We start from the raw sequence: 19,979 nt of genomic DNA, 5'->3' as shown, positions 1-19,979 counted from the left end.
ATAGATTTAAAAAATTACAGTTTGAACAATGACATATAACACAGGAAGGATACAATTTGATTCGCGTTCTAGTTTGGTGTCTCTTGGTGGTCCAGGTAGATTGAGTATGACTAACTGAGCATTTTTGCTCTTCTTCACGATCACTTCGTTCAATTTGATGGAAGTATGCATACGTCTTACGTTACCTTCATCCCTACAAAAAATCACCAAGCATGGTTTTAATAATTTTGTCAATAATATATTAGAATAATATCATAATATTATAATTACTCACGGTGTTATCGTAGGTTTCTTAGATTCTGGACTATCAGTTTTCTTCTCCTCGTTCTCTTTCGCTTCCTTCTCCGTATTCTCCTTATTTTCCTGTTTCGGCGACCCACCAATCAATTTCGTTTCCTCCTCATTGCCCTCTTTAGCTTCTTCTCCAGCGTCATTAACATCTGCCTCTCCCTCTTTGCCTTCCGTCTCCTGTACCAATTTCTCTTGCGCCTCGTCAACCGCGTTAGGATTCTGGCTTCCAGGCTCCTGGAATCTCACTTTGGTGGCCACCTTCACGTCCACGTTGTGGTGATGATCCACAATCGCCTGCACCTGTTGCACATTACATAAGTATCAACGAATCTGTAACGAGTCACCGTGTCCCGAACAGCAGGAGATAGTCAAAGTGTGTCGAAAAAGACGACTAACTCTAGCGTCAAAGCACTCTATAATGATCTGACTAAATGAACGATCGCTAAATGGAAGCATTCTCGGCTATGAACGTGCCAATCAAAAGCTGAAACATTTGGAAGTTTCGGTCGGGAATGGTCCGGATATATAAACGTAGTGATGAGATGCAAGAAAGCAAACTGGTGGAGGGATCGACTGCGGCAATATTCCAAAATCAAAACAAGTTGCAAATCAGTGAGAGAGAGAAAGAGAAAGAAAGAGACAGAGAAAAATGCAAGGCAGATATAGTATTATATCTTGATCCGATTAAACCGAGGAGGAATCGTGAGTGTCCTGAAGAGACGATTCCCACGTCACCTCCAAGAGTTCATTTTCTCGATATGGAAGTGGGTTAACATGAGTCGTATATAAATATGTATACGTGTGAGTTGGTGAATGCGAATGGAATCGATTGAAAACGAAATTGTTTTTTTTTTGTTTTCCTTTGTTACAGAGATTTGGAAAGAATAAGGATTCGTGGATGACACGCATTTTTTTGTGTCTTGGTCACAACAGACACAGAGATAGAGGGGATAAACTGACGAAGGAACGCCGGGAATTTTCTGACAAACCAGAGGTAAATTTTCTTCAGCGGGTACCTCGTTGAAGTCCACCAATGACTGCACCTTATCCGTGACGAGCACGCAACAAACAGACACATACCGATCAGTAATCATAGCCGTAGCAGTTCTTATTTTACGTACTAAATATATATATATATATAGACAAATTTAGCATTATATACAAAATATTTTTCTTTTCCTTTTCTTTTCTTTTTTATGATTGTTGTTGACTGATTTCGCGATTTTATCACTTACCACTCCTAGGGACTCCTTCTTGTTTAGTCGCAACTCTCTCAACATTTGGTTCCTCTGCTCCATCATCAAAGTTCGCTCGTAAGTATATGCAGATATGTCTGAATCCATCTATGAAAATTAGTAATTAAATTTAATTATTTTTATTATTTAGAATATTCATGTTTTTTTTAAATTTGTTTTTTTTGAACAAGAATTTAGAAAATATTTCATCAATCTTTATTATATACCATTTCCACGATCTCCACTTCAGCTTCGATTCTCAGGTCGTACAGGAATTTTTTCAAATCCTTCTTCATCTGAATAGAATTATCCTCCATCTGGGCGACTGTGAAGATTCTCATTTTGCAATTCTTCCATGTGCGATGTTGCTTCAGCAAGAATGGCAACAGCATCAGAAGACCGCCATCGTGCACGATCCACCAGACATCGATATTTCCCACAACTTTTTCCGTTGAATCAGGGAAGAAGTTAATTCCTTTAGGTACCAAAAGAGCCATTCTGGCTGCGGCAACTGCTCTGACAGTCTGTAAGAATCCCCTCCAATTTCTTTCTTCTTGTGATTGTTTCCAGCTATAGGGCCAGCCAAGAATCACAGTATTAGGCTTCATGCCGCCTAATCCGGTTGTTTGAATCAAAGAACAGAGACCATCGACGACATCCTTAGCCACTAAGACATCTACGAATCCTTTTACTTTTTCCTCTGCGATCGTCTTGCGCAAATTCACTTTTGCGGCCAAAGTCTTGCCAGTGTTCTGAATGTAATCACCACCGATGCAGCTGACACAGATTGTCAAACCTTTTCCAGCCTTCAATTGACTAGCAAATGCGAATAATTTGCGATATTTGGGTACTAGATCATCTGTCAGCTTAGCCAAGATGAGAATTTGTGGTCGCCAGTTCTTTGTGTGAGGTGGCCCTTCCTCCAGTCTCAAAAGAGAGTAACGAGCGGCTGATAGAGCTAGACCACGAATACCATCACCCCATTCTTTCTCAGCACCACGGTATTCAATGTATTTGTAAATACAGCCAGCCATTCCCATGGCCAATAAAGCATAGTACCAACTTGTCATGAACATGATGGCAATGCAGAGGGACAGACCGAGAAAAGAAAGACTCCAATGATAGTATTTGAATCTTGGTCGCCAGTTAGGTGTTCTGAGAAGAGTTTGTAGAGCACAAGCCAGGTTTACAAAGCCATAGCACATGAGAAAGAACATTGATAATAAGGGAGCCAAATAGTCAACATTGCCAAGAAGAATACCACATTGGCAAATGATTACTGTCAATACTAGAGCTCTTGTAGGTTCTCCTCGACTCGAACTGGTGGCGAATGGAGTTAAAAAAGGAATGATACTGTCCTTAGCGATAGCTTGGAGTAATCGTGGAGCGCCCGTTAAAGATTGAAGTCCAGCACCAAGAGTGGACAGGAAAGAACCAATCAAGATGACCCATTGATTGGGCCAAGCCATATTCGCTACTACCAGTTTGCCACCAATACTTTGGCCAAATTTATCTCGAAGTAGAAGATTGTCCACTGTACCAGCAAAGAGTAAAACACTGGAGAGATATACTGTTGAGGTTGTCAAAATGGCACAAATAGTACCAATAGGAATAGATTTCTGGGCATCTGCTAAGTCACCTGATCTATTGGAGCCAGCCATGATTCCTATGGACAATATGATACAAATATTTATTTAATTTTTTAATTTCAATCGTGTTAGTTTTTAAAATTAAGAAATTTCTAGGGACAATAGTAAAATTTTTTATACTTACCTGTGACTGAAGGGAAGAAAATACCAATAAGAATGGTGAAGGTAGTGGTAAGGTCGACTTGAATTTGATTGAAGGAAGAATTGGACATCATGTCAATATCTTTGGGATCTCTTCCATAGGCAATCAGTTGGCCTTCTTCTTGAAAGCTGTCCCATATATTGTCTAAACATCGCAGGATTAATATATTTAATACCTTTTAATATTTCTTCAAATCATTGAAAGATTTTTAAAAAATTGTACCTAAAAATACACCACTGGCCAATCCACGAATTCCATTTATAATAGTCACATCGTTTTCCATATAATAAGGATCACATTTGTTTGTGTTGGTTGTATTTCCACAGTAGAGTTGATGAAGAATTCCACTAGTATTCTTATTACATTCGGTAAGTACGTTGATGTCTTTTAACAATCTCCTTCCGAGAACACACATCCTGAAGATAAATAGAAAACATTCGTGAAGTTGTTTCAATATAGGATACGATTTTATATTATTTTATATTATGCACAACTATATACTTGAGAGATTCGTTGCCATTAAAGTTATAGAATAACCCTACGTAGACAGCCACGATAGAAAGAATGACACAAGCTAGGGCGACAGTCGCAAACTTGTTGACAAATTTCACACCAATGAATACGATAGTGCCCATTACCATAAGCAATCCAGTACCGTATACGCGAAAGTTATTATACATGATGTTAGGGTCTTTTGTAAAGTCTCCAAATATACTAAGCGATGGCGCCATGTAAGTCTAGGGAAAATGAAGATCTTTAGTATCGCATTGTAACGTATTTGTATTTGGTGATACTTCAGTATAATAGATAGAACAATTACCAGGACAATTTCAACAGCACCGATGATATACATAGCAGCAGCTAGAGTGGTACCCGTATAGAAGAGCATTCCTACGGCACCACCGAATTCTGGACCCAAACTTCTGGATATCATGAAGTAAGATCCTCCAGCTGGTACAACGCCATTAGTCGCGATGGCACTCATACTGATAGCTGTCAGCATCGTCTATGTATACAGAGAAATATTTTTTGGTGAAGAATTATTCAAAAATTTAAGAACTTTAATTTACTCTCTTTGAATTTTTATCTTTATTTAATTTTTTATTTTATTTTTTTTTATATATTTTAAAGCTTAGAATAATCAAGTTCGACCATAAATGACTCAATTTATTACACGGTTAATCACGAGATTAATCTTTAATTCGTGTCGTTATTAATCTCTACACCCATCAATCAATATTGATTGGATCAATTCATATCCATTATTGAATTATTGAAACTTCACTTACCACGCAACAACAACACAACACAATGAAGAAACCCTGAAAAGCTCCAGCGGTGCCAACGACCCAGGTCAAACGAATGAATAGAATCACACCAAAGATGTTTTGGATGCAAGGCAGAAAGACACCGATCAAAGTACCCATTCGTGCACCACCTTGCACGGGTGGAGGTTTCGCATCCGGGTCGGTCGCAGCTGGAATCGTGTTGCTGTAGTCCGACAGGCTGTTGAGCAGCGTGGAAATTCGAGGACGAACTTCCATCTCTTCCTGAAACCATGAAAATCGACTTATTGCACTGTGTTGACGGCCAACAATCCTTTATTAATTATATAATTTATTATTACAATTATTATAATTATATAAATTAATTAATTCATTATTCTTAGATAGTAATATCATAAATAACAATAAGTGTAATGATATGATGTGCTCATAATCAAATCCTTTAGATTTAATTTTATTCCGTTTATTTTATTATTGAATAACATAATATAAATTTATCCTAATAGGAACAGCGTAATAGTTAGGAAAGTAGCCATAATTTGAACAGGCTAAGTCCAAAATATCAAAAGCCTTGAAGACCAGGCTAGCGTGAAACTTCTCGTTAATTGGATCACTTTGAGACTGGTTTCCACCTGAAGCACAGGTAGTTCAATTTCTTGGAGATGTAACTTGTAACAAACTATGAAATTCTAAGAATATCTCTAATACCTTCAAGAAAGTATTTTTAATATTTTTTTATTCAATTTAAAATTAGTTAATTACAAAAGGTAATTACAATAATTTATATTAGACTTGAATCAAGTAATTTCAAAATACTTTAATCTATCGTAATTGTTCATTGAAGAAAAGAAATCTAAAAGAATTAAATAGAAGAAATGAGTAGTCGGCGTTTGAGCCAGTCTGATCAAGCACGTACTTTTCTACTTACAGTAAACGGCAATTTGTTGCATCCGCTTCGTGAAAACTTTTCAAATGCTTTTCGTGATTCGTTATCGAAGAGGCAAAGAAGTTTGCTCAAATAATTGGTTGATCACACACGTTCTTTTCCACTTACAACGTTAAAGTCCTTAATAAATTGAAACGTGACTTTTGTGTATTCTATCGATTCCAATCAATTAATTTTTACAATTAGGAAAATCGAAGAAGAATTTTTAGAAGAATATAATTATAAAATTTTCGAGATTTTTACCCTATTAAATTGAAAACCCATTCACGTTTCGCACGATTCATTATCGTTCTTCTTTTTTTTTTTCATTAGCAGCAAGACAGGTAGAGGGATAGTTAAGAGAACTTGGTTGATTATAAATATTCAATACGAAGACGATATTGAGAGGGAATTCGATGTCGTTCAAACAGAAAAAAGCCGATGAATATAACGAACGATCGCTTTAATTGGACGAACGATAGCCTCGTGGATTAATCACTGAATGTATTTAATTAGTTAACGAAACGTTCTATTTTAACGATATCGTAGAAAAAAAAGGAAAACACTGAAAAAGGAAGGAAAAACTTATCCTATTTTTTTGAAATATTATTTACATTTAATCGATCATCGAAATCTATTTTTTTTTATAAAATAAAATTCATGTAAAAATGTATACATGAACCAGGAATGTGGGATTATTGAAGTAATTTCAAATATTTTAAAAATTTTTAAAAAATTTTCTATTCTTCGATCAATGGTATCCAATATCCAATGCTATCTGTGATTAATAAATATTTTTTAATAATTCGTATAATAAAATCGAAAAGAAAATTTTCACGAAGATAAATGTTATTCAAAATTAAAAATTTTCAATTGACTGATGTTCCCATATATTTGATCACATCTTGTAGAAATTTTTATATCTCGAACACAGGAAAAAGAAATGTCCTTGGAATGCAATTCAAATATGGATAATCTTTTGTATCGTTACTCGTAGAAACATATCATTGTTAAACATAAAAACATTTTTCTATGGCAGAAGATTTCTTTCATTGAAATTCCGCCGAGAGAATTCCTCTCAAATTTCAACAAAGAATAATTAGTTCTCTTTCTAGCAAGCACAAAAAGTCCTCGTCGAAAGAAAGTATAAACAATGAAAAATTGAAAAATGTGTTTCCTCAATTTCAAAGCAAAGCGTTCCGGTTCAGAAGAAAATGGAGAATCATTTCTTTTAAAGAAGAGGAGAAAGATATTTTTCCTCGGCGATTTCCACGCAGTTCAATCTGATCCGATTCGCGCGAGTCTCGACAAAGTCGCTTTAGCATGGAAAGTCGCCTCGACACGCTTATCAACCTAACCTAAGAGAAGAGGGGCTTATCGGGCCTGGAAAGTCGATAAGGTGCTGTTCCATTCGATTTACGTTTGCGTCAAAGTCTCTCGCAAGTTTCGACCAACTTTCTATCCAGATTCTAATCTAATTATCATTCTATCTAACCGATACCACTAATTAATTGTTGGGACTTGCGAGGAATCGATAATCGAAAAGGCAACTATAAATGAATTACAACGATAAGAATAAAAAGGGCGAATATACTCCAACTAATAACTTTTACAAGAAAATTGTATTTTTACGATTCTTTTTACGATTTCTTGCCGATATTAAAAGGGAAATTCGAAAGATCAGGCTTTTCTTAATTCCCTTCTCTTATTACCACTGAAATTTTTTTACACCCAAGAAAACTTGCTTTAAATTTAACTTGAAAAAAAGATACGATCTTGCCCAACGATCATCACGATTTTGAAATGGGGGAAAAAAGAAAAGGGAGAGAAATGGCGGATGGAGGGAATTGCCTCGTTTCACTCTCCATACCCGGTTAATTAACTCGGCTCCCTTTGAACTGTATCGAGTTCCTCGTGTACTAGGCTCGCGGTTTTGACTTCGACCTCGATTCTTGGATATCCAATTATCCGTTTCTCTTCTTGCACTGACCTCTGCCCTAGTGTTCGTCGAACTTATCTCTTCTCGTCGCTTTATTTCCTTTGCATCTTTCTCTCCCCCTTTCTCCCTTTTTCTATTCTCGTCTCCGCTTGTTTGTTTCTCGTTTACTATTTCCTTTGCTATTAGACTCGGCCGATTTCTTGCCGAGGAAACGAAGCGAAAAAGCGAGCAGGATCAAGAGGAGGAGTATCGAGGATTTTTAGGCGTTCCAGGTGAATTGGCACCACTGCTTCTTTCGATCGTTATTTCGATGGGATGCCTCTGTTAGGAGAGAAAGATATCGGTGATGAAGTTGCGGATTGGAAAGTAGGGTATTCGGTACACCCTATCTCTTCTCCTCGAACGAGTTTCCTTTTATTTTTTATTTTTTTCTTTTTTCCTTTCCTTTCTTCGGTGTTGAATGATATTGTCGAGATTTTGTTCACCGCGTTTCTCATCATACTTGTTGCAAATCCATTCAAAATTATCGTTAATTATCTCGCTTATCACCATCATCATCACCCTTCCCTCATTTTTAGCTTTTCGTTAAAGAAAGATCAAGACTCATCGATGCTTGGGCCGTCGTCAAAATATTCGTAATTTTTAATTTGATTGAGACAGAGGGAAATGGAGTATAATGGGATAAAAGAGGAGAGGCGGCGATTTACCAAGAAACCCGGAGACGTCTCTAAATCGCTCGGGGGGACAGCGATTACAATAAGAAAAAGAAGCGAAAGACACTCTCGTTGGGGAAGGGTCCCTCGTCAGCCCAGGGTTGAAACGACGGAGAACGAGGGAAGAAAGAGAGAGAGAGAGAGAGAAAGAGGGCGACATCGAAGGACAATGTTTCGAAGAATAAAAAAAGATGCACGATCGCGGTGGAATCCATTCGCGGCTCGGCTTCTGTTCGCTGAACGACAATTAAGCGAATTGCACACTCGAGCGAATCACACCCTTCCCTCATTTTTTTTTTTTTTTTTTTAAAGAAGGACCCTTCTTCTCTGGAGAAAAGGGAAGCCGGAACGTCCCAGTTTTCTTATCCACGTTCAACTTTCATCACGCTTTCATCGCGCGACGAATTCGAATTACAAAAATTCACCCCCTCGAATTACTTTCACCCCTTGGCCGGGTGTTTTCGACTGTTAATTTAGATCAAGAAGAAGAAGTAGGCGGACGTCTCCAAGAAGGAGAAATATCAAGGAATATATTTTGATTTTGATCGAAATTTTGCGAATTTTCTCCCCCCTCAATTTCTCCTTCCTTTTATTTTTATAATTTAATTATTTTAGGAGAAAAATGAGGAGATATAGGCGCGGGTACAAACGGATAAATATTTATTTAAAATAATGGCACGGATGGTGAATATTTTAACAATTTAATTACGAAATGGCGAGACGATGGTGAATAGTTCAACAATTTAATTACGTAATCTAATTAAAGTTTGCAAGAAGGTGATTCAAAGGAAATTTACATTCGAGCCAAGATCTTGACTTATTTATAGAAGAGTGGCGTTGTCGATTGATCGAAGTGCAAGCGGATGGAAGTGAAATATATTTACTTACGCTATAGAGGAAGAGATTCGTCTCGTATTCCGTGTTCTTCTTCTCGGAATTACCGCCGCCCACCATGGAGTCGCCATCTCCACCAGCGCCGCCGCCATCGCCTGCAAGTAAGAGAAAGATTTTCTTACGTATTTCTTACGTAATTGTTGCAAAGGGATTGAAAAAAAAAGAAAAAAAAGAACTTTTATTCTCCCTTCCTTTCGAGAAGGACTCGAATATCATCGATCGATGTGTAACGTGATCGAAAGTTAATATTGGCGAGGGAACAAAATGTATAAGAAAGAGAAAAATATATAAATGTATTACTCCTCGAAACTTGTCGAAGATCCGAATGGATTAACTGGATATGGATAAAATTTGTTTCTCTATTGATTCGAATATCTGTTTAATAGGTTGGAAAAGTTTTAATAGAAATACAAGAGTGGGGACGGGAAACGTTTTGGTTAAAAAGTTTTAATAGGCGTCGAGAGGGATAGGCGCATTGATAGTTTGTTTGCAACATGAGAAATTGGCTTTTTCACCGTGATATGTTTTTCTCTTCCTCCTCCTGTCTTTTTCCTTTCTTTCGAGCCGTAACTGCGAATTGGATTTCGATCGACCGTTTCTTTTTCCGCTCGTGAAACGATTTACACCAACAAACAAAAAAAAATACTTTCTCCATTTTCTACTTTTAATTTAAATGTTGGTAAAAATTGGAAAATCAATTTTAGTTTGGAACGACGATAAACTACTTATAATCGATATAGTGTATTAAAAAAAAATTGGTAATATTGAAGTATTCTTAAGGATATATTTCGCTTGTAATTTCGATATTGAGAAGAATCTGATTAAGTCTGGTTTTTGGATCAAGTGGGTTATTAGTAGTTCGAGTCGAGCATTAAGTCCTTACAGTGGAAAAAATAACTTTTAACAGGCTATCATCATTATACAGAATCTTGTAAACAACTCGTTAGATAATAATACGATATTAATTCGATCCAGTTTCATTCGAAAATCCAAAGATTTTTAGTAAGTTAGTAGTACAAGTCAATCGATCGACCGCCTTCGTAATTCTAATTATCTCTTTCCTTTTAAATCCGTCAATTAACTTTAAAAAAAATCTGATTTCAAAATAGTAATAAAAAAAAAGAAAATGAGAAGGAAGTGAAAAAAGAAAAGCCTTGAAAAAAAAATAATCTAATTGGAATAGATGCAGGGGAAAATTCCTCGTCCATTGCATTCAGATTAATACATCGGATCGATCGGATGCAGCAGAGGTAACAAGAGTCCGCAGAGGCGTCTCGACGTGCTTCGACGTCGAATCGACGCCCGTTACTACCGCGGCCATGTATTTCTTCTCTCTCAATAACGGATTACGTTCGAGCACGTTTCAATCCAGCCTCACATTGTGAATTCCACGAATATATTCTTCCCTTCTTTTGACGTTGCAACGAACGTGTCGGTTTTCATCTAGTTATCGTAAAGTTAACTATTATTGGCAACACTGCATAGAAAATCCGTGAAACACGTGAGAGAACACAGATTCCAATTACGATTAAAATTAAAAATTATTATAATGTAAAAAAGTTAAAGAAAAAAAATTACACTATTTTTTTTTGTATATTTCAAATAAAGTACTAGCTTTCAGAAAAAGTTTATATCAAACAATAATTATACAAAACAATAATTATTTCTAATTCTTAGATTCATATGATTTTAACTCATTTAAACTCATTTTAATTCATATGATATTAACTCGTGGATTAAAAATTATATAATTCCATTTGAAAAAATAAAGTTAACCTTTTTAAATTCTTTTTACGTGTCTATCTACGAAAGAACGAATATCATATAGCCCATTCAATTTTTATTCTAAACATTTTTTTAATATTATGAAAAATAAATTAGAGATATTTCATTATATAAAATTATGTGAGATACCTGGTATATTGAATGACAGAGATAAATATAAAAAGGTATCGCAAAATTTCCTCCATGGTCATTCAAAAACCAAATAACTATATTTCATTGAAAATATTATCGTCAAAAAAAAAAGATTATCTCTTTCTTCCTAGGGAATTTCTGTCCGATTAAATAGACGATCAACCGAAATAGTAGAGCGAAATTTTCTTCACGCGGAGATTGAACATCCTTATTCGCTGCATGTTTTCTCCTCGTTTCCTAGGGGAAAAGTTATGAGAAAATAAAGACTCGACATCGAAACGTCAAGGGTCAAAAGAAAATGGAAATTCCTGTCCTTGAAAAAAGGAATTCTTTCCTGATCCTCCTTTAAATTTCTGGTTAAATTTCTATTTCACAAGTTAATCGCTCCATAGGGAAAAACACTTTTTCCACTAGAATAATTTGATGGTTATGATAACGAGATTCTTGAGTAGATCTCGGCCTCGAGAATGGTGAAGCAATTAGAAGAGAGGGACTCGATATTTGAAACAAGCTTTCCGATGCAACGTATATAGGGACAATTGGGTTGCATTGTAGCGAATCATTTAAAAACTAGGCCAGTCAATATTAACTTGCTGATTTGTCTCTTTGTTCCTTTGTCTTCATCCGCTCGTTGCGATATCCTGAAATCTGTAATGGCATCGGCATCGTCCAAGAAAATTCGTTTTGATCTTCGAATTTGATTTTCTCCAATCCTAGCAAGTTTAATCTAGTAACTTTTCCGATTGAATCAAAATTCAAAATTCGAATTATTTCTTTACTTCACGTCGTGAAGTTGGATCTTAGAATTGAATTTATAAGTTTTAATGGTACGTTGATCGAATAACAATAGAAAAGAAATCGAAAAAGAAAATAGAATAGATGGCGCATCGGAAGAGATGGCCGGTGCTGATTCGGTCAGTTTGATTCCACTCTTCTTTTTGTGTCGGTGCAGCAGTTTCTTCGAGTGAGACAGGACGGAGAGACACGTGACAGAGTACACCGAAGAAGTGTACATACGACTGTATAGAAAACGCTTCGATTTGCTTTTCCAATTCCCCGTTTTTGTCCGTTTGACTTTCCGTCGTTTCTTTATTGGTCAAACCTCTCGAGAGCACCGGTCTTGATTCTTTTGAACAACACGTTTCGACTATCCAATTTTATCCTTGAATCAACTTTTACAAGAGAATGAAAATTCTCTTTCTCCTCTCTTGTCTTTCATTTTTCTTCACGATTTATTCCTTTCAAAGCATTATTTCGAAATTTTTCATTCTTTCGAAATACAAATGTTTCTATTTCAATTTAAAGTGATGAAAATAATTTTTGGGTTTAAATTGATTTAAGCTTAACTTAAGGAAGGATTGATCGAATGAAGCTGCAAATTGAAGGAACAATTTCGCGGATGCTGACGATACCGTCTTGCGGTTACTCGAAATTCAGTTATTTCTCGTCAGGTGCACTTTAACTTGGCACGGAACGCCGGCAACCATAATTTCGAGCTCAACGTTCGATAGGATCTTTCCAATTTCGTGCAAATCGTTGCGAAATCAATTCGATATCCAATACAGTTTCCAAAAGCTTTGGCCATTGTTTCCAGCAGCGCAATCGCAAAACTCCAAAGGTAATTAAGTCGAGTAAACACGAGAAATCGAAAAAATAATATCGAAAAATTTTTGAAACATATACTTTTTATTGAACTGTTGCATATGATATACGAAATATCCAATTTTACCCTTTTCATAAACGTATGAATAATATTTATTGTAATTTAAAACTAGTTATACTCTTAATAAATCTACTTAATAAATCTCAATCAAAACTCTTCAATCGATCAATTCTGACAAACTTGACATCGCCGCAATAATGACGTCCAAGGATGCACAACACCTTCGTTAAAGAGGGACCCGCTCGACACCATTTAACTGCATCGTGTTTCACGCATCCCTAATTATTTTAATGGCCAGATATTTGCTACCTTCCATTACGCTCCTCGATCGTGGCCGCGAATCACCGCGTTAAAATCGATCTCGACGCGAGCCGTGGAGTGGCGTGGCGTTCGAGATCTGGCTAATTACCATGCATCTGCTCGTTATCGGCCGAGACACCGAGTAAACACCGAGAATGGCCGTAAGGTATGCGGGGGAGATGGATTAATTAGAACGTGAATTCGAATGGAAAAGGGGTATCGGTCGATGTTTACAATATTAATTCCACATTCCGTCGTTTGTACACACCATCGAGTTCACGAATTTGAAATATATACAAGAGGAATCGATGTTTCATTTTGGGGAATATTTGGACATGTTGATCGCAGCAATGGAAACGCGAACGGTCGATTTCATATTAGCATAATATTTGACTCGCAATTCGAAATAATCTTGTATAGGAAATTGTGAAGTTCTTCGCTCTTTTCTATTTCGAGTTTTTCCATCGATTCGAAAATTATTAACGAATCATCGTCGAGAGGAATTTTTTTTTCGATTTTACGTTGCTTAGTAATAAATGTCGTTTCGATGCGAATCTTGGATATTAAGACGGGAGTTAATTTGAGTCATGATACAATTTTATTGATTTCAATTGTCTTTGTAAATAACCGGTTTGCTCTCGTTCTAACCTCCATCGGTTTAATTATGCTTAACGTGGAATTTGATAAATGGAACTTTTATATGATAAATATAGATATTTTGATAAATTCTCGAAATATTTTGTAAAAAAAAAAGAATAAAAGACTGAATTCAATGGGATTTCCAATTTCAATTGTCTTTTTAAGTAATCGGTTTGCTCTCGTTTTATTCTCGATCGGTTTAATTATGTGGAATTTGATAAATGGAACTTTTATATGACAAATATAGATATTTTGGTTTTAATATATTCTCCAAATATTCTGTAAAAATTTAAAAGAGTGAAGTGGCTCGTGTGAAGATTCAATGGGGTTTCCAGGGTGAGAAGTTACGCAACCGCGGGGAACTTAATTACGTTAAGAGAGAGAGAGAGAGAGAATAACAGGAAGTGTCGTCAGTGTAAACACTTGGATAGGAGCGGGCAAGTTACCCTAAGTGGCTGAACTCGCGGAGAACGGGCTTCAAACGCGATTAATTCACCGACACGTCTTACATTCCCAATTCTTAATTGATTCCGTCCTCGAGAGCCAAGTTTCGGGACATGTATGAATATATATATAACTTTTCTCCTTATTTCTTCATCCAAATATACTTGTTTGTGACAATTTTCAAAGTAACAAGAGAAAAAAATCGTCTCTTAGGAGAGGAGCAAATAAGGATTCGAAAATTCGATTCATATTCATTTGAAGAAAAGAAAGTTTCAAACAATTTGTTCGATACTCTTCTTTCCTTTAATTCTTATCTTATTATTAATTATGGAGGCATGTTTATGTGATTATTCGTATGAATGATCAATTTTTCCTTACAAAATGATATAGTGTAGTAGTATTCGTTCATGTTCGAAATGATTGAATTCGTATAACGATCAGTTTCACCAAACGGTGCTAAACTCGCGCGAATTTTACACGTGTACAACAAGAACAACAAGAACAACAACAACAAGAGCAACAAACTTCCCCTCTACCTATTCAAACACGGATTTTCGGCGTGGAAATAGTTGGAAACTTGGTCGATCCGGGCTCAACCGCAAGCAACCAGATTTTCACGCGATTACCAACTTCCCAATCCCGTGAATAACTGCCATTCAATCCCGATAAATCAGTCCAGTTTAAAGATTCCAATTTTTCCAGTGTTTCGGTCGTGTTAACAATCTGGTTTTAACAATCGAATGTCTCGAGGGAACGAAAGGAGGGTTGGAGGGTTGGGGAGGGGGTAAAAAATGGCGATGATTCAAGTAAAGCGGAGCATCGGGTCAGGGGACGGATGCGATTCTTCGAAAGATTCGAGCCAGATAGGAGATCGAGCAATTGGAACGCGAACGATAACGAGTGGGGTGGGAGTTCGGTGTTGGAGAATTTGGTGAGGACATTTGCCAAACCGGTGCCAGACGACCGATGGCCCACAATTTCTCAGCGCTGATCCGCCACGAGAATTAAGCAGACGATGCACCACGGGCTTCGTAAAAGTTTCCGCCTGCTTTCCTTTTTTTGGCCAAGTTCTCGGGATTATTGGTTGGGCTAGAATATTGGTTAACCCTTTCCAAGGGTCTCGCAGACTCGTTTGAAATTTCTTTGGTTCGGCTCGCGACGAGAATTAAATAGAAAATGGCTGTTTTCTTTTTCCAAGTTTCGATTACATGTGGTTAATCCTTCGGGCTCGATATTCCGTTTTTATTCTATTTTTGATTACGTGCTACGATTCGACGAGAATCGAACAAAAGATGCAGTAGACATCGTAACCTTCCTTTTCAGAATTCAGAATAAGTTTCAAAAATTACATTCTTCTATTGGATTAACTTTCTGAAGTTACGTGAAAACTCTGTTAGACTGTTTTTCGAGGAGGGGGTTTTAATATACGTATATAACTCGATTCGATATTGCAAGTTGATTGGACCGTGACAGATTTGATTGGCCTCCTCCCGCCCTTCTACGATTGCGCGGAATCCGCGTAATTACGTAATTATACCCCGTTAAATCGAATCGGTTTAAACCGGACACGTTTCACGTGATCCGAGAACGAGATCCGAAAGATTCGATCAACGATCGTTCCTCTGCATTCTTATTTTATTCATCTCCTTATAATTGAGACAGTGACGCGTATTCCCCTCGAATCAAAACAAAACAATCAATAATCTCCACTTCTTTTCCAAGGAATATAAACAAAACACTCTCTTCTCCTCCCAACCTGATCTGATATTCACATCATTTTCGTTTACATCCGTACCTTCCTTCCTCTCAACTCGAGGCAACAAATCTCTCTCATCGTAAAGTCTTCCCCTCAAAAAAAAAAAAAATCATATACCGTTTCAAGGAAATCGAAAATCGTTCGTTCAAACGTCTTCAAACGTCTTCAAACGACTTCAAACAATTTCAAACGACTTCAAACGCGTTCGTTTCGAACAGGACCGAGGTCGGGAGGAATTGGCCGCGCTTTGCAACGAGAGGGATGTGCGTGTACGTGTGTGTATGCGTGTGCGTATGCGTGGGCGCACGTCGCAAGCTCGACGAAAGCAAATGGTAACAATGGCGGGCGTGTCCCGGCTGGTCGGTGGCCCAATTTCTCGGCTCGGTGGGACGACGATAAATCAGCTCGCGGCGCGGGATCGTGGCGGCGGCGGCGTCGCGACGATATTATTCGACATTTTAACTTTATCGCGACGGCAGTCAGGTGGCGATTATTGATACTCGGCTGATTTACGCCGATCCTGGCCAATTCTGCTCGGTTTCGTTGGGAAGGGAAACGGCGGATGAAATGACATTTTTTGAAATCGCTTGGTTGAAACCCACGATTGATGGACGAGATGAAATTGATCGTGAATGAGAGAATTTTTGGAATTTTTCTGATTGAGGAATCAACGAATTCGTTCGTGAATTTTTTTTTTTTTATTATTGATCAGATTTCGTTCTGTTGTAGATTTGTTGGGTCGAGCCTTATTCAATTATTTAATTATGCGTTCTATAACTATTTACGCAAAGAGGGGCAGGGGAGAGAGAGTCGCTTTCGATCGAATATCTAGACATAGAATATCAAGGATTTAAAGGACGGTTAAGAGAAAGCAGGCAATGATTATATTATTTATGATTGAATTTTAAAAGAAATGAAGACGAAGATGAGATACGAAAAAAATTATTTTTGTGGAAAAATGTTCTACGCCCGATGAATTGAGCGTAAGAAGCGTGACCGTGAGCTGTCTAAATACGTGTGTTAAGGTGTGTTAAGCTCGAGATAGCAAGAAACGTCACATCGTGAAGCATCCTTACAATGAAAACTACTTAACCCTCCGTTCGCCCTTGTCCTAATCTCGTCTAAACGCGCCCAGTACACGTTTTTCGTCGTCGGAAAAGGCACTCGACCGGAGCCAGATTTGGTTGAATCAACGGAATGCTGACTTAAATCGACTCTTTGAAACGGCTAACCCATCCTTTGAAATTCCTTCGAAATTGCATATTCTTGTCTATGTAAATTAAAATTCGTATTTATGCATTCCATCACAATAGATAGAAGTATCTTGTATTAGAATAATTGTTATGTTAATCTGGTGCAAATTTTAATTAATTAGTTTCAATTAGGATTTTTATTCATCCATTTCTTATTTTTTGATTCTTTGTGCAATGAGGTTACGTGTGATAATTATTCTTTCTCGAGAAAAAAATTATCCGGCAAAGATGCTCTATCTTGCTTTAACAGTACTAATATAATTTTTAAGAATTAAAGTTAACGTTCTTCCCAAATTTTAATTAATTCCAATACAATCTTCCACAAGACACTTTGTTAATTTAATAATATTAATAATTTTATATATTCTCTCACTGTAAAATACTTTGAATAAATCAAAATATCTGATACATATTCCTCAATCGAAGAAATGAAAACGCAACAAAAACTGACTTTTCCATTTAATGCATGAAAAAAAAAAAAAAGAAATCTTCGAATCTATTCACATCGTATCTCATCCTTGAGAATTGTGCAAGGTCCGCGATATCCTTTTAACAGGAATCGATCAGCCACTCGAGCGATGGCAAATTCGATTGGATCAACAAAGTGCTGGTCCCCCGCAACCCCTAAACGAGCTCGTTTTATTGCATCCCCTCATAGACTCAAGTTAATAAATATTCCACAAAAACTGTCTATTCCACAAAATCGAATAGCTTTTTTTAATCGAATCAATAGAATTTTTTTTTGAATTCGTCATTCAAACGAAAGGAGACGAAAGGAAAATATTTCATGAGAGAAAGTTAACGTTCGCTTGACGTGGATTAATTCGCGAATTTCACACGAGAACAACTCGAGTGTGAAACTGTTTGTTCCCTAATTTCGTTAGATTCGACGAAATGACGACAAATGGCCAACCGTTGCCTCTTCCGTTGATCAAATTAATTCATGATCTCTTTGGTGAAGTTACTTGAGAAACTGTTCAACGAAGAATTTCATTGTGCATGGACTGTTAGCGGTTGCTTGTTCGTTGAAATCTGTTTGTAGAAAGAAAATAGAATTAGCAATGAGATTCGAGCGAGAAAAGTGAAAGCTTAAATTAAATTCTATAGTTTGTTTGTCAATGATCATAATGAAATGAATCATAAGGAAAAATATATGATATGAAGTCGAAGAAAAATAATTTCGTAGAATTTCGTGCTTGCGAACCTCGGATCGGGGTCTACACGGGATCTACACGGGGTCAACGCGTCCAAAATTATATTACGTATAAAGTAGTGAATAAATTCTTAATCTTAATCTTTTCTCAATCAGAATTCAAAGTTCTCTTTATATTTTATCAAACTATATAGAAATAGTAAAAGGAAAAGAATATTGATAAAATATTGACATTCTATCTGTTGTTTAGAAGCATAAAGAGATAACGCGTAATTGTGTAACGTACTCCTTGCTGGAAATTAGAGGAAATCGAATGGAAAAGTTTGTTTGTCTGCATTGTTTAATCTTACGAAGCCAGTTCACACGAGACTTGCAAAATGTTATTATTACAGGCTTGCATAAACTTCTTCATTGTTCTACGAGACTTAAGTGATTTTATTTACTCATCGAAATGTTGAATTAAATCGTTGTCTGCAAAGTGGAATTTTGAAATCAAATAAAAATTTGTCTCGATAAAAATGTAAAAATAATATTTTTGTATAAAAATTTAATCTGAGAAAAATAAAAAAAATAAGAAAAATTGAATTCTCTAAGAATAATTTTGGAGAAAATAGAGAAAAATCTTTTATCTTTCTTGCCAGAAATTTTCAAAGACTCGAAATATTTTTTTTATAAAATACTTCATACATATGAAACGTTTAAATTTTTTTCTCTTTCTTTCTAAAATTCTTTCGCGTTTTATTTCTTTAACTCTTTTAATTTTTCTTCTTATACAACAAGCCGACCATTAATTAAAGTGTTCTTCTCTCCTTCTTTCTCAGTGGACTATAAATCATACGAAATAACAGATACAAATCTCACGAAAAAAGAAATAATCTATTTTTTTCCCTATCTCTGAGGGCCTCTTAATCCATTCTCTTTAGCAACAGCTGTGTACAGCTTTCCTTTCTGTTACGCCTCTGTTTTAATAATCTTCCGCCCTCTTTTACTACGCCTCTCTGCCATTTTATGCGTGCCCAAATCTTCCTTTCCTATCCCGATACGAAGCAATCGCCTGGAATATCCAACGACTGGAATAAATAGGGGTAAAGTGTTTGGATGCTCCTCTGATATTTTAAATTATATATCTATGCCAAAAAAAAAACTACGCGAAAAAATGCACGAAAACGTACGATACGAAAAAATTTATTACGCCGAAATAGAGGAAAAACGAGATAACTCATGGGATTCCGTGCTGGTGAACCCCGGATCGGGGTCTACATACGTTTCGCCAAGGAGTTCTCCCGATATTATTAAAATTACCTTACATTACGTAAAATAAATTACCATAATCTACATTATTATCTATATTACTTCCACTATTCCATCGATTCCATAAATTTATTCTAAAATTGAGCGTTATGAGAAGAAAAACTCTCGTTATGATAATAATTTTCTTCGTCTCTATTCATTTCGAAACACCTCTCCAATATTTTATCGAAAAAGAATTATTGATTCCGATTTATTCGAACCCCACCCCTTATTTCCATCGAATTCGTATCTCGCGAAAAATGATTTTTGGATCCGTTTAAAGGCCACGAGGAAGGAAATGAACGCGCGCGCACGATAAATGAATTGGGTGACGCGCGTCCCATATTCGGCTCGCATAAATTCACCGTGAAATAAACTCTTCCGGCTGGGATGTTTTTCCATCCGCAATTTCGACGATTTACCGAGGTCCACGGGTTTCGCGCCGCGTAAATTCCGTCGTCTCGCGGAATCTGCTCGCCGCCCGACATCT

General features: G+C 36.6%; 1 protein-coding gene and 1 long non-coding RNA gene across 9 annotated transcripts in view; one reads left to right on the top strand and one right to left on the bottom strand.

Annotated features, from left to right (window-relative positions):
• The window catches only part of LOC107994397 (solute carrier family 12 member 4), a 119,024-nt gene that overhangs the window by 5,069 nt on the left and 93,976 nt on the right, over positions 1-19,979 (bottom strand). For 4 of the 8 annotated variants that reach the window (XM_062075086.1, XM_062075089.1, XM_062075090.1 and 1 more), the window contains 11 exons: positions 9,069-9,169; positions 4,607-4,867; positions 4,138-4,323; positions 3,819-4,054; positions 3,540-3,733; positions 3,300-3,461; positions 1,754-3,192; positions 1,527-1,634; positions 1,281-1,334; positions 275-591; positions 54-193 (listed from right to left, as the gene is read on the bottom strand). In XM_062075086.1, the coding sequence (XP_061931070.1) occupies positions 54-193; positions 275-591; positions 1,281-1,334; positions 1,527-1,634; positions 1,754-3,192; positions 3,300-3,461; positions 3,540-3,733; positions 3,819-4,054; positions 4,138-4,323; positions 4,607-4,867; positions 9,069-9,169 (3,198 nt within the window). The remainder of the gene's footprint in view (positions 1-53; positions 194-274; positions 592-1,280; positions 1,335-1,526; positions 1,635-1,753; positions 3,193-3,299; positions 3,462-3,539; positions 3,734-3,818; positions 4,055-4,137; positions 4,324-4,606; positions 4,868-9,068; positions 9,170-19,979) is intronic. The other 4 variants (XM_017051281.3, XM_028665060.2, XM_062075091.1 and 1 more) reach the window with 2 other exon arrangements.
• LOC133666103 (uncharacterized) lies at positions 4,222-5,060 on the top strand. Its single transcript, XR_009829747.1, has 2 exons — positions 4,222-4,349; positions 4,449-5,060. It is a non-coding gene; the product is annotated as an uncharacterized LOC133666103 (long non-coding RNA).

The sequence above is a fragment of the Apis cerana genome, linkage group LG5 (assembly GCF_029169275.1).
Source record: "Apis cerana isolate GH-2021 linkage group LG5, AcerK_1.0, whole genome shotgun sequence".
NCBI classification, from domain to species: Eukaryota; Metazoa; Arthropoda; class Insecta; order Hymenoptera; family Apidae; genus Apis; species Apis cerana.
This window is presented reverse-complemented; position numbering and strand designations above follow the sequence as displayed.